This window comes from Aspergillus puulaauensis, chromosome 5 (genome assembly GCF_016861865.1).
Source record: "Aspergillus puulaauensis MK2 DNA, chromosome 5, nearly complete sequence".
NCBI lineage: Eukaryota > Fungi > Ascomycota > Eurotiomycetes > Eurotiales > Aspergillaceae > Aspergillus > Aspergillus puulaauensis.
This window is the reverse complement of record NC_054861.1, coordinates 175,164-187,495: the sequence shown is the minus strand read 5'-3', so window position 1 is coordinate 187,495 and position 12,332 is coordinate 175,164. Positions and strand designations below refer to the sequence as shown.

The 12,332-nt window shown below is 53.0% G+C and overlaps 5 protein-coding genes across 5 annotated transcripts; 2 read left to right on the top strand and 3 right to left on the bottom strand.

Annotated features, from left to right (window-relative positions):
* Positions 1-199: 199 nt before the first annotated feature.
* On the top strand, positions 200-1,395 carry APUU_50077A (2,3-butanediol dehydrogenase; the record flags this gene model as incomplete). Its single annotated transcript, XM_041705034.1, has 2 exons — positions 200-270; positions 324-1,395. 2 exons carry the CDS (start codon positions 200-202, stop codon positions 1,393-1,395), a joined length of 1,143 nt encoding a protein of 380 aa, XP_041557560.1.
* Positions 1,396-1,447: 52 nt separating this feature from the next.
* On the bottom strand, positions 1,448-2,436 carry APUU_50076S (uncharacterized protein; the record flags this gene model as incomplete). Its single annotated transcript, XM_041705033.1, has 2 exons — positions 1,448-1,967; positions 2,012-2,436. The coding sequence occupies 2 exons, from the start codon at positions 2,434-2,436 to the stop codon at positions 1,448-1,450; spliced, it is 945 nt and encodes a 314-aa protein (XP_041557559.1).
* A 731-nt stretch (positions 2,437-3,167) lies between these two features.
* Positions 3,168-4,556, bottom strand: APUU_50075S (NAD(P)/FAD-dependent oxidoreductase; the record flags this gene model as incomplete). Its single annotated transcript, XM_041705032.1, has 1 exon — positions 3,168-4,556. One exon carries the CDS (start codon positions 4,554-4,556, stop codon positions 3,168-3,170), a length of 1,389 nt encoding a protein of 462 aa, XP_041557558.1.
* A 1,550-nt stretch (positions 4,557-6,106) lies between these two features.
* On the top strand, positions 6,107-10,050 carry APUU_50074A (uncharacterized protein; the record flags this gene model as incomplete). Its single annotated transcript, XM_041705031.1, has 2 exons — positions 6,107-8,735; positions 8,798-10,050. The coding sequence occupies 2 exons, from the start codon at positions 6,107-6,109 to the stop codon at positions 10,048-10,050; spliced, it is 3,882 nt and encodes a 1,293-aa protein (XP_041557557.1).
* A 411-nt stretch (positions 10,051-10,461) lies between these two features.
* Positions 10,462-12,306, bottom strand: APUU_50073S (MFS transporter; the record flags this gene model as incomplete). The annotated part of the gene is made up of 5 exons (XM_041705030.1): positions 10,462-10,566; positions 10,611-10,709; positions 10,754-11,532; positions 11,582-12,011; positions 12,118-12,306. 5 exons carry the CDS (start codon positions 12,304-12,306, stop codon positions 10,462-10,464), a joined length of 1,602 nt encoding a protein of 533 aa, XP_041557556.1.
* Between the last annotated feature and the right edge of the window lie 26 nt (positions 12,307-12,332).

Here is a 12,332-nt window from a genome sequence, read left to right as displayed (position 1 = left end):
TCGACCGAGAGCTGGGATCTCTCCATAAATCCAGCCAGACCCAGAGTTGGTCATTTGACTCTCCCCGCATGTGGTACTAAATATCCAACTGTTATTGGCGTGCCTCCTTGTTGGTGGAGTTGCATGAATCGCATATAACCGAGCGGACTATATAGCCATCCCTACATCCTGTATACAACAGAGTAAATAGTTTTGCACAATGGCTCCTACAGTTACGGCCCTCCAGTTCTACGGCCCAAAGGATGTGAGGTTGGAACAGGTTCCTGCAGCGTACGACTTGACCCTATATTCCTACAACGTCTAACAACGTCTAACATGAACAGAATATGCCGCCCGGACGAAGTCCGAATCCAAGTCGCGTACTGCGGAATCTGCGGTTCAGACATCCACGAATACCTGGGAGGCCCGATCTTCTCGCCAGCAGAGGGCGAAGCAAACCCGTACACCGGCCAGCGACTGCCCGTCACGCTGGGCCACGAAATGTCCGGAACGATAGTCGAGCTGGGATCCTCGGTGTCAGACCCGAACCTGCGAGTCGGCACTCGAGTCGCAGTAAATCCGGCGCTGAATGATCGTCACCACGGGGTGGACCCTTGTACAGCGTGTAAATTGAGCCTGCCGAACATCTGCAAGCGGTATACCTCGCATGGTTTCAGTGCTCCAGGTGGGGGCCTGGCGTCGGAGATTGTCGTTAAGCATTACTCGTGCATCCCGCTTCCTGATTCTGTCTCGCTCAAGGTGGGCGCCCTCATGGAACCGCTTGCTGTTGCGTGGCACTGCGTGCGTATTTCGGGATTCCAAAAGGGACAGACTGCTTTGATCCTGGGTGCTGGTCCTATTGGACTGGCTATTCTCATGGTCCTCCGGGTGTGGGAGGCGAAGACGGTGGTAATCAGCGAGGTCACGGCGTCACGCAAGCAAATGGCTCGGGACTTTGGGGCTGATCTTGTTGTCGATCCGACCGAGTCAGACACGCCGAAGGGAGGTATTGATCCTGTGGTTGCTGCGACTCAAGCTGCTGTTCAAGCAGACGGTGTGGACGTGACGTTTGAATGCACAGGGCTGCAGACCACGCTGGACACAGCCATTGCTGCGACACGGCCTGGAGGGACTGTCTTCAACATCGCTATTCACGAGAAACCGCTGATGGTGAACCTGAATGACCTGACGTTGGGGGAGAGACGTCTAACCGGGGGGATCTGCTACACGGAAGATGATTTCCGGGGGCTCATCGCTGCGTTGGAGGCAGGTAAAATAGAGGCAGAGAAGCTGATTACTTCTGTCGTAGACTTGGACGATGTTATCAACAAGGGCTTGCTCGAGTTGATTCAGAATAAGGCAGCGCATGTTAAGATATTGGTCAAGCCAAATCAGCCACGCTCAGTGCGTCTATAGCAGGATCACATATCACTCCCAGTTACTAGAATATAAATAATACATGACTAGATTACATCACAAATAATCTCTCCTGAGGAAGAAATCTCGTCCACCGGTCCTCAACAGGCCGGTTCCATATTTTCTGCAGCAGTTGCAGCGCACCGAGGATGTTCTTGAATCCGCTGCGCTGGTGATAGCGCTGGAACAGTTCTGTAAAGAAGGTCCTGTGTTCATCCAAAACACAATCAGAGGCCGCTAGGAAGGAAGCCCAGATCAAGACCTGCTCGCCTGGGGAGTCCTCGGGGAAGAGCTCCATTGTGTGCTTGAAACGGTCGATTCGAGCGATGGTATCTGGTATTGCAAACACCGGGACGTTGGTGTCTGTCGAGAGGATGTCTCGTGCCTGATTGATATAGATGTCGTGTGCTTGGTGGACAAGGTCAGTAATGATAGAGACAGCAGAGGCATGCTGTGGCTGCCACGACTGGCAGTAGTTGAGGCACGATAGCACCTCCATGCTCCAGTGTTGCGAAGACAGCACTTGCAGCCCGTCGGACTCGCTCATGAATGGCGCAGCATATACTCGTATCCTGAGTAATTAATACAAGTCATAAATCATTCAGTGGAGGCTTACTTCTGGAACTGGCGCGAGATAAACTCGGCAAGGTCGCCTTGGCCTATACAAGAGCTTTCAACGACTGTCAAGGCGGATTGTAAAGCCTTGAACATGATAGGAAAATCAGGACTGCCTGTAACCATAGCCACCACTAGGAGAAGTAGAATGGTGAGTAGTATCGACAGCTGAGCTTGTTGGTCGTAACTCTGTAGATTCTGCCGCTGCCGGAGTCCGCGTACGACAACTCCATATAGCTGTGCTGATGACGCCGCTTGTTCATAGTTCCCCAGTGGCAACTCTCTTGAAAGGTCGTTGTGCTGATAATATACATGGAAATGGAAGCTGGCCACCGTGAGCACTGCATTCATCACCAGCTCATCTTCCAACGCCATGGGCAGGACGATAGATCGCCATCCGTTGTGAGGCCCGTCAAATGCCACCATTTCGCACGCAATATGCTCAGAGACTGCAATATATTAGCTTAGGAAATAACATTGTCACTGCTGGGGATGTACAGTGGAGAAGCATTTGTCGTTTCCATGGAGGTACCTCAGGAGACGTCGACAGCTGGAGGCCTGGAGGATTGTCGAGGACGTCTAGAGTGTCGCCATTGCTAAGAGACGGGCTGCCTGAGACAGTAATATCGCGATCTCCCAATATATTGGTACTCTGCTTCGGACAGCGCTTGTGTCGTGTCCTGCTCTGGTTATTGATAGTCAAATATCTGATATTACAGCACCTACTGCTCGTAAACAGCGTCAATAGGTTTCCCAGTAAACCTCCCCCGAGCTGCCATCCCCTCATGGAAACGGTGTCGAATTCCCATCCCACTGCAGCTTATACCTTTGGCAATGCATTTCTTACATTGTGGCTCCGCACGATCGCAGTGGATCCGGCGCTGGGAGCACTCGTAGCAGCCTATATCATACCCATCGTAAGCTTGTATCTTGTCAGATTCATATCCACCAACCTTTCGTCTTCGGCTCGTACTTCCGTTTCTTCCGTGGCATGTTTGTGACGTTGGATGTGAAGCTATTCGTGCTCCCCGCACAACCAGACTTGATATACATGACTCAGCTGTAGTTGGAGCAGCCTTGGCACTCCGTAAAAGGAAGGTCGAAAGAGAGCAATAATGGAGTCTGTGATTGGCTAGTTACTAAGGTATACAGGTAGACTACAGGCCTGCTTTGATGGGAAGACCCTGGTCCAGCGACTTCTCCAGGTCTGCCACCCTCTTGTCCGTCAGAAACATCGAGCGAGGGTACCCGTCACGTAAAGGAATATCCAAAATCAAATACGCCATCATCTCCGCCGTGCGAAACGCCTTGGTCATCCCGACTCCATGATACGCTCCGCACACCCACTGGTGCTGTCGCTGGGGAAAGGGCAGCCGGCCCACGAAGGGGGACGTGTCTTGGGTGAACGCGAGAATACCAGACCAGGCGTGCGAGATATGCGCTGCTGCTCCCTTGACTGGACTCGCTGCCACTTCGTCTGCCATTCCCCGTAGATGTGCCATAGGACCTAGGTCGGTCTTGCTGTCGTCGCCTGTCGCCCTGCGTCCAGTGTTGGCACGCCCTACGACGATGTCACCGCCGGATCGCTGGATGAGATAGTCGTAGTCCTTAGCTGCGTAGCGCATCCACAGGGAGTACCGACTGTTCAGGCCAAATGGGGATGCATTGCTGGTGGCATCGTAGTGGACGACGTTTCCGCGGACTGGCGAGACATATGGACGCAGCTCGTGGATGAGATGCCCTAACCAGCCATTCGTGGCGTGCACCACATTCCGCGCTTCTATCACTCCTTGGCTGGTGTGGATTGTGGCGCTTGAGCGAGACGGTCCATCCTCGATTCTAAGAACCGTTGTGTTCGTTTGGACGTTGAGCGAGCCATCCTTGATGATCGGTTCGAGAAGACCCAGCACCATCTTATACGGCCACAGCGAGGCAGATGGGACGATGATGGCACCAATGCAACGGTCGGACAGCTTCATTTCCGCTCGGAGACGGTTCAAATCGGTGCAGATTTTGTATTTATCGGCGACTTCAGGAATGTACGTTCGCATGTCTTCAAGGCCAGCCACAGCCTTTGCGAAGGTCTTTTCATCGTAGTACACATCCAGGCCGTCTGTCATGGCAAGATCGCAGTCAATCTTGCCGTCTCGGATCGCGTCGCTCATCGCTTGGAGATGGCTGTGCTCGAACTTGGTGACTCGGATGGCTTCATCCACCCCCAGGTCGCGTTTGCGATTGCCCCAGTCGGCATATGTCATGGTCTTTATATGTCCTCCATTGCGGCCTGTTGCTCCGGAACAGAGGGTTCGGGCTTCTAGAAGGACCACTCGTAGACCAGGTCGCAGTTTCAGTAGCGAACGAGCGAGGTTGGACCCTGTCATGCCTGATCCGATTATGGCAACGTCTACTGGAGCCTCTGGCCATGGAGACCTATAGTTTGCAAATTGGTAAGGCGAGGACTGCCAGAAGGGCTTCGTGGGGTTGTGCACAGGCAGGCCAGGGTCGACGACGCCAGGCTCGTATATTCCATCGAAAGAGCTCGACATGTTGCTGAACGATAATCAACTAATAATTAACAATATTATCGCCTTCAAATTATAAATTAGTCGAGAATATGAAGCAACAAGATAGAAGGACCGAGACGGATGTTAATATACGAAGTGTTCTCATTCGAGCTTCCCGAATAGGAAACGCTGACGTTATTCAAGCTGGTGAATATGCACCCCGCAGCTCTCCAACTTTCTAGTTAATATTGTATGTCGTTTTAACCATTTGATCTGTGTTCGGTTCATATATAAGTCTCACACACCGGGACGACCCCTTCTGTAAGGGGGGCCCGTTGTCGCAGTGGGAAGAAAAGCCCACGACGACGCAAACCACACAGTTCATGTCAGCCTGTGATCTCATATTATAAATAATGAGCAGATAATAACCCTGAATGCTGAATGTGATCGCACACTTTATAAAGCAAATTGTGAGCAGATCATTCAGGCTGCAGGCTGAGCAGGAGGTCTTCTAAAGATACAGCAGCTCGCTTGCCTCCAACGGTGAGGAACAAATTCAAGCAGTATTATTTGAGTCGTGTCTATCCGTGCCGCCGCAAGGATTCCGTGTTAAGAACGGTCACCCGCAGCAGGGCCAGGATGCAGGCAACTTTCAGTCGTCTGATGCTACCATGGGGCCAATCCAATCCAGCGCAGCGTTCCACCTAATCAAGCATGGTTAGAAGGTGTGGCGGCTCTTCAGGAAGAAACAGGGTGGGATTCTGTCGGCTAGGGCTGACACCAGACCTGACAACAACGGCGAAGACAGTGTGGCAGCCAATAACATTATCATCCTGCTGCAGGGGTCGCGAGATCACTATGAGTCTATCGGGTCTCATGCAGATAGTCTTATCCTTTTAATCTAACAAGCCGTTAGTCATTCCAACCCGGGGCAATACCAAGCCTCAGCCTCACGGTTCTAACTAAGAGTAGTCCGATGCGCCGCAGGGCGAAGCCTCGTGCCAGGTCTGTTGAGCTGAAGAATTCCCTGCATATTTCGCCAATGTGACCATCCTCTCGACGAGTGTGTGGGCTGGAAGGTTACACTGTTGCGTGTAGGGCTGAATACGCCACATATGGGTGTTGCCCGGCAGCTGAGTCGGCGATAACGAGATCCAATTGGAAAATGGCCCCGTTTCCTCTTATGTCACTGGAGGAAGAAAGAGATTAAACTAATGGGCTGTGTGCCCGAGTCTCATTTTATCATGCCTACTTACTGTCTAGTAATGCAGGTAAGACAGAATCACACCGGTCTGCGGGTGACCTCGCTAATATGCCAAGTACAATCCCCTGTATGATCACGTCCAATCGATGAGAGTAATCATTTACATAGTTACATCGTCTTCACCTCTAGCTGAATATGGTCTGCGGTTTAATTTCCCCTGGCTGCCTTGCAGGGCATTCTCGGGGACCTAGAATCGATACTATATAAACCGCTGCAATCCCAGGCATTTAACATGAACATAGACCGGTAGGCCTCTATCACAGGCTTGTCTAAGTTGTACTGAGCAATTCTTTTACTTCTTGTGTCTCCCGAGGTTAACTCCGTTAAAATGGGCCTACTTTCGCTAGGGGCATTAGCCCTTACAACAGCCCTCCTGGTCCATCCTGCAGCGTCTCGAAGGAACTATATTGACGACTGTCCGCGGGCATGCAGTCTCAGCGACACCCCCTTTGACTGGATCAACTATCACAGTACAGAAAGTCTGGCAGCATGCAAAGAGCCCATGCTCCTTGACCTGTCCCTGTACAACGCTCTCAACAAGACCGATTCGTCATGGACTATGTTTGCTTGTACGCCTGACAATGATGCTGGTACGAATAACGAGCGTCGCGCGGAGAATCTCAAGTATGAGGAGGCCAGTGTCTCACTTGAGCGCGTTAGCTGGGGCGCATCCACCAAAGCAAGCAAAGATACCGACGCCGTGAAGAGTATCGTGAAGAGCATGCAGACCTGGCTAGGCGGATCCTCGAAACAAGACCAGTTTCATGTTTTCGGACACTTTGGCAAAGTCACTGCTGGTCTTTATATTGGACCACGGTTTGACAGGGCCAAGACTGCTAAGACGATTGTGGAGGGCATGCTGGATCAGCTCGATAGCACCTCTCCGCTGGTAGCTTTACAACATTGTGGCGATGTTGGCGAGGACACTATCGGAGTTGCAATCTCCACGAACGGTGATCTGAACAGTATCCAGCGTTTGCTCCGACAGTGGCGCGAGGGAGAATGTCCATCTGACCACGACGAGAGCACAAACGTCGACGATATCTCTGTTGCGAAGGCGCCATCCACCATCGCCATCTCAAGCGCGCACGGCCGAGGACCCATCCTCCAAAACAGGGCCGATAAATGCGAGACGAAACAGGTCGAGCTTGGCGAAGACTGTCCCAAGATGGCTGTGAAATGCGGTATCTCCGGCGACGACTTTACCAAGTATAACAGCTACGATAAGGATCTCTGCTCGAGTCTGCGCGCGGGCCAGCACGTCTGCTGCACCAGCGGCGATCTGCCTGATTTCTCGCCTGATCCGTTTAAGAATGGGACGTGTTATACGCACCGGGTGGAAACGGGGCAGGACTGTTCATACCTCGCGGCTTCCCATAGTCTCACGAATAAGGATCTTGAGGAGTTCAACGAGGAGACCTGGGGATGGCGCGGGTGTGGGGACCTCCAGGCCAGTTTGAATATCTGTCTCAGTAAAGGAAAGCCTCCATTTCCGGCCCCTATCCCTGGTGCTATCTGCGGGCCGCAGGCTGAGAATGCGACGATGCCGGATGATAGCTCGTCGTCTGAATGGGCGCTTCTGAATCCCTGTCCGTTGAATGCCTGCTGCAATCTGAATGGGTGGTGTGGCATCAACCCGGAGTTCTGCGAGTACAAAGACTCAGGCAATCCGGGCACCGGCGTGTGTATCAGCAACTGTGGAACGTCGGTGGTGAATGATGATATCCCGCCGGATGAGTTTGCCAATGTTGGATATTTCCTCGCGAGTAATTTGAACCGAGACTGTCTGAACATGAACGCCTATTCGATCCGTGCTTCCGAGTACACGCATATCCAGTTCGCGTTTGGGAATATCAAGGACGACTACTCGATTGGTCTGATGGAGGGCGATGAAGAGCAGTTCGAGTACTTCAAGGGAATGAAGTCCATCAAGAGGGTTATCTCCTTTGGCGGTTGGGACTTTAGCACATTCCCCGAGACATATCACATCTTCCGCGACGGTGTCAAAGAGGCAAACAGGGAGAAGTTCGCGAAGAACGTGGTCGACTTTGTGAAGAAACATGATCTTGACGGTGTCGACTTCGACTGGGAGTATCCTGGCGCCCCTGATATTCCAGATATCCCAGCAGGCGAAGAGGAAGAAGGCGAGCGGTATCTAGAGTTCTTAAAGGTCGTGCGAGAACAGCTGCCGGATGGAAAAACTCTTTCTATCGCTGCCCCCGCGTCGTTCTGGTATCTGCAGGCCTTCCCTATCGATGAAATTGCCGAACTCGTCGACTATATCGTGTACATGACCTACGACCTCCGCGGGCAATGGGACTACGATAATAACGACCCTCCTCTGGGCTGTCCGGACGGAAATTGTCTCCGATCGCATGTCAATTCAACCGAGACGCAGTATGCCCTGGCAATGATCACCAAGGCACAGGTGCAGACCAAGAAGCTCATGGTGGGAGTGAGCAGCTACGGCCGGTCCTTCGAGATGGCAGAGCCAGGATGCACGGGGCCTACTTGCAAGTATACAGGAAACGGCGCTTCAAAAGGGCGCTGCACAGATACCTCTGGATATCTGGCAAATGCGGAGATTAACGAGATCCTGAAAAATAATGACAACTCGGCCCACTCATACGATGACAAGAGTGACTCGGATATCCTGGTCTACAACGACAACCAGTGGACCGCGTATATGACGGACGAAACCCGCAATAGGAGACTGAGCAAGTACAGCGGAATGAACATGGGAGGATCTGTCGAGTGGTCTATTGACCTGCAAAAGTTCGTCCCGCCAATGGCGCCTGGCCCTGGCATTTTCCTCCCCCTGCCTGAGGATATGGATATCGAGGAGTTCTGTTCCGAGCCGGATCTCGACAAGATCACAGAGGCAGAGGCGAGCTCGCAGCGGAATATCTCTGCGTATTTTGACTACTTCTTTGATGTCCGGAGGGGCGGTGATACATGTGCGTTCTGACCCTACTTGCTTATTTGCTTCATTTATCTTACTTATTCTGACTGCATACAGCGAGCTGGACACAGGAACTCTTCGCCGGGAGCGAGACTGTCAGCTGCGACACATTCCCCGACGGTCCCTGTGGATTCCCTGACCCCGGCGAATGTCACGGATACGAACCTCCATCTCTGTACTGGGCGCAGTTCGTGGTAGCCAACTACTTCGATCACATCTCCAAGTTCGGCACCATGTTCCGGGACACCACGTTCAACGAGAGCCTCAACATCGGCAGGCTGGTGGCGGATTTCCCGATCAAAACGCCGTCCGACGATACGCAGTCGACGGTTTTTGCGATCTTTGCTGGCGCTCTTGGTATGGCTAGTGGGATAGCCAGTGGCGTAGGAGCCGGTCTCCCAGGCAATCCTGGCAGTGCGGTTTCAGCTGCTGGTGCTGCCCTGACTGGATTCTCGGGGATGTGGACTATTCTCTCTGCTGCGGTGGATGATGCAGAGCCCCCTGATGAGGATGATATGGAGCGGGCGCTGAACATACAGCTGGGGACTATCTGGAACGCCGCGTACCGGGCTGGACAGAGCGGACTCATTTCTCTGTTTGCGGACGGCGACTTGTCTGATATACCCAAGGAATATAAAGAGGGGGACTACGAGTATGAGATCTCGAACTTCTTCGACGGGCGGTGGCTGCATCGACTCACGGGGAAGTTCGTGAGAGATATGCAGGATGCGCTGTCGGAGAATATGAGGAAGAGCTTGGCCTCGTACGCACTGACTTTTGCCAATTACTATATCGTGAAGGGTGGCTTCGATGCCGATGACTGCTCGGATCAGACTGGGGGAAAGGTCATCGACGATGTCTGCTATACCCTGGAATACCCAGGCGACGGCAAGTCCTCTATCAGACCCAAGCGCAGTGACTTCTCGAAGACGGTGTCGGAGGATACGTTGGAAACGATGACGGACACGTACTCGATTGATCTGGAGGAGCTATACAAGATATCCGACAGTTGCCAGTCGAAGACGGAGGACTACGGGGGTGTCATCGACTCGGAAACCTTCAAGCTCTTTTCAGAAGACGAAAAGCCAGACTGCTTCTACAGTCTTCCTGTTTTTGTCGCGGCCGAGGACGACGACGGTAGAGTCAGCTGGCGGACTCCCTGCTGGGCGAGAGTCCAGAATATGACTTCCGACGGTGATGATACGCCCAAGGTTGGCGAGACCTATCTCCCTCCAAACCTGGACGAGATCATTGATCAGGAGTTCTGCGTGCCTTGCAGTTCAGGCAAGCCTGGGTGCAGTATTGGCTGAGCTGTGGATTGGTTGGTTAAAAATGTATTATTTAAATGGTTATTTGTTTACTACTTGCAAATATAGTCATGTCTGTCTGAGATATCTCACTGTCAAATAAAACAGAGTATAAATCATAACTGCCAGCCTGACAGACTCCATCCTAGGCATGCAGCAACGCCGGATAATTACGACTTAACAGACAATCATTAAACAAGAGTCCCCTGCCTTGTCATTCAACAGGTAATCCAGCCAGGCGTCGCGTGGGGTGTGATATCCTCAACCGGTCCAAGTCGCATGTGGGCAGACGGCTGTCGAGTCGCATAGGCGGCGTCGTTGTCGCGGGCGGCTTGTCCTGGGAAGTTCCTTTGGTGGCGCATGGGACGGACGAACTATATGGTTTCCTTCTGACGGCCTCGAAAATATACAGCATCAGCTGCTGCGGCGACCGAGCGGCTCGAAGGGGAATGCTGCGGCGACGATGGCCATGATGATATACAGAGCGGCACAGATGTACAGCGGGACGGAGGTGCTCGTCTATAAAGATTAGATAGGTTTACATCGGATGGAGATTGACGTACATCTGCTTCTCGGCCAACGACGGCACTCACGATTCCCATGATTCGGTTCAGTCCGATGGCGATGCCGTTTCCTGTGCCGCGGTGGGCAGATGGGAGGACCTGCGCTGTCAGCATCGATAGTAACACTCGGGGGATGCACATACCTCTGGCGTATAGGCGTAGAGTGTCCCGTAGTAAATGTTCAGACAGAAGTTGATAATGCAGGTGAATGCAACATTCTGATCCGCCGTTCGTACAGCTGTGTACGAGAAGAAGAACACCATGGTGACCATCGCCCCCAGGATCATGGTTCCTCGGCGGCCCCAGCACCAGCGCGTGCGACATAGGAAGCCAGCAAGAATAGGGCCAAATATACCGCATGCGTTGGTGATGGCGTAGTTTCTCCAGGTAGTATAGGGGCTATCGTCACCGAACTCGGCGCCGCGCGATTTCAGGTACAGCGGTAGGAAGACGTTGAAAAGAGGATATGCCAGACCGATCAGTAGCCAGGAAAACCAGATCAAGCTGGTGGATAGGGCCATCTTGCGGGTGGCGTAGAGACCACGGAGGTGATAGCCGAGCTCGGGCAGAGAGATCAGCTTGAAGGAGCGACGAGTCTCGCCGGAATGGCGAGTCCGCGTTACTCCCAGGGCTGTTAGGCGCTCGAGGGTGAGGCTGCAGGGGCGTTGATGCTTCTGGGCAATTCCCTGGAGCACTGCAACCACCTTCTCGTCCTTGCCCTCAGACACAAGAAACTTGGGCGTTTCTTCCAGCCGGACGACGGTGATGCGCAGAATCGACAGGAGAAAGACGAAGGCGCCTGAAGTGTACCAGACATAGCGCCAGCCCTTGTTGTTGTCGTAGGTGCAGCTGGCCGCATCGGCGCAGGAGTAGTTCGGCATAAAGGCCCACGCGAACAGGCCTGCAATCAGCTGTCCAACGCCTAGACAAATCAGTATCCACGAGACAAACAATGGAAGAGGCGAGTTTACCCCACCAGGCGGCCATCAGAGTCACCAGCCATGAATGCTGGCTGGGGAGATACTCCAGGAAGACCGCCGTATCCAAAACCAGGTTTCCACCAGCACCAAACGCACTCAGACAAGTGAACAGGCCGAGAACGATCCAGTTCGGGGCAGCACCGGCGACAATGGTGAAGATGGACGAGATGAACAGAGAAACGTTGAAGGCGAAGCGACGGCCGATGACGTCGGCAGAGAAGCCCCAGAACAGCGCGCCAACCAGCATTCCCACATAGACGGCAATAGTTAAACCAGTATCGTAGCTGGGCTGGAACTCGAGGGTGGCCTGAGTGGCGACGATGGACTGCAGCAGCAGGATGAGCGAGTCGACGGCGTATCCGAAGCCATTGAGGCAGAAGAGCTTGGCCTGGTGCGGGGTGAATCCGATCTCGTCAATGGCCTAGAAAGATCAGTATTATGGTCAGGTGCAGAAATATCGTACAGCATGTAGCTGGATGTACCGGAGATTGACAATTCAATGTTCAATCCGGGCACCTTGCACACACATCGTTGACCAAGGCCATCTTCGCAGTCAGCACCGCGTCCAGCTTCTCCCCGCCGAGCAGGTCCGTGTCGCCGAGGGTCTCGGAGCGGTTCTCGGAGAGAGACGGCGCATCTCCATCCTGATATCCATCCTGGACCTTGTCCTGGTCGCTATTAGGCTGCTTGGTGGCGGCAGAGTGTTCGACGTCCATGATGCGAGTTTGCAAGAAAAGAGCCA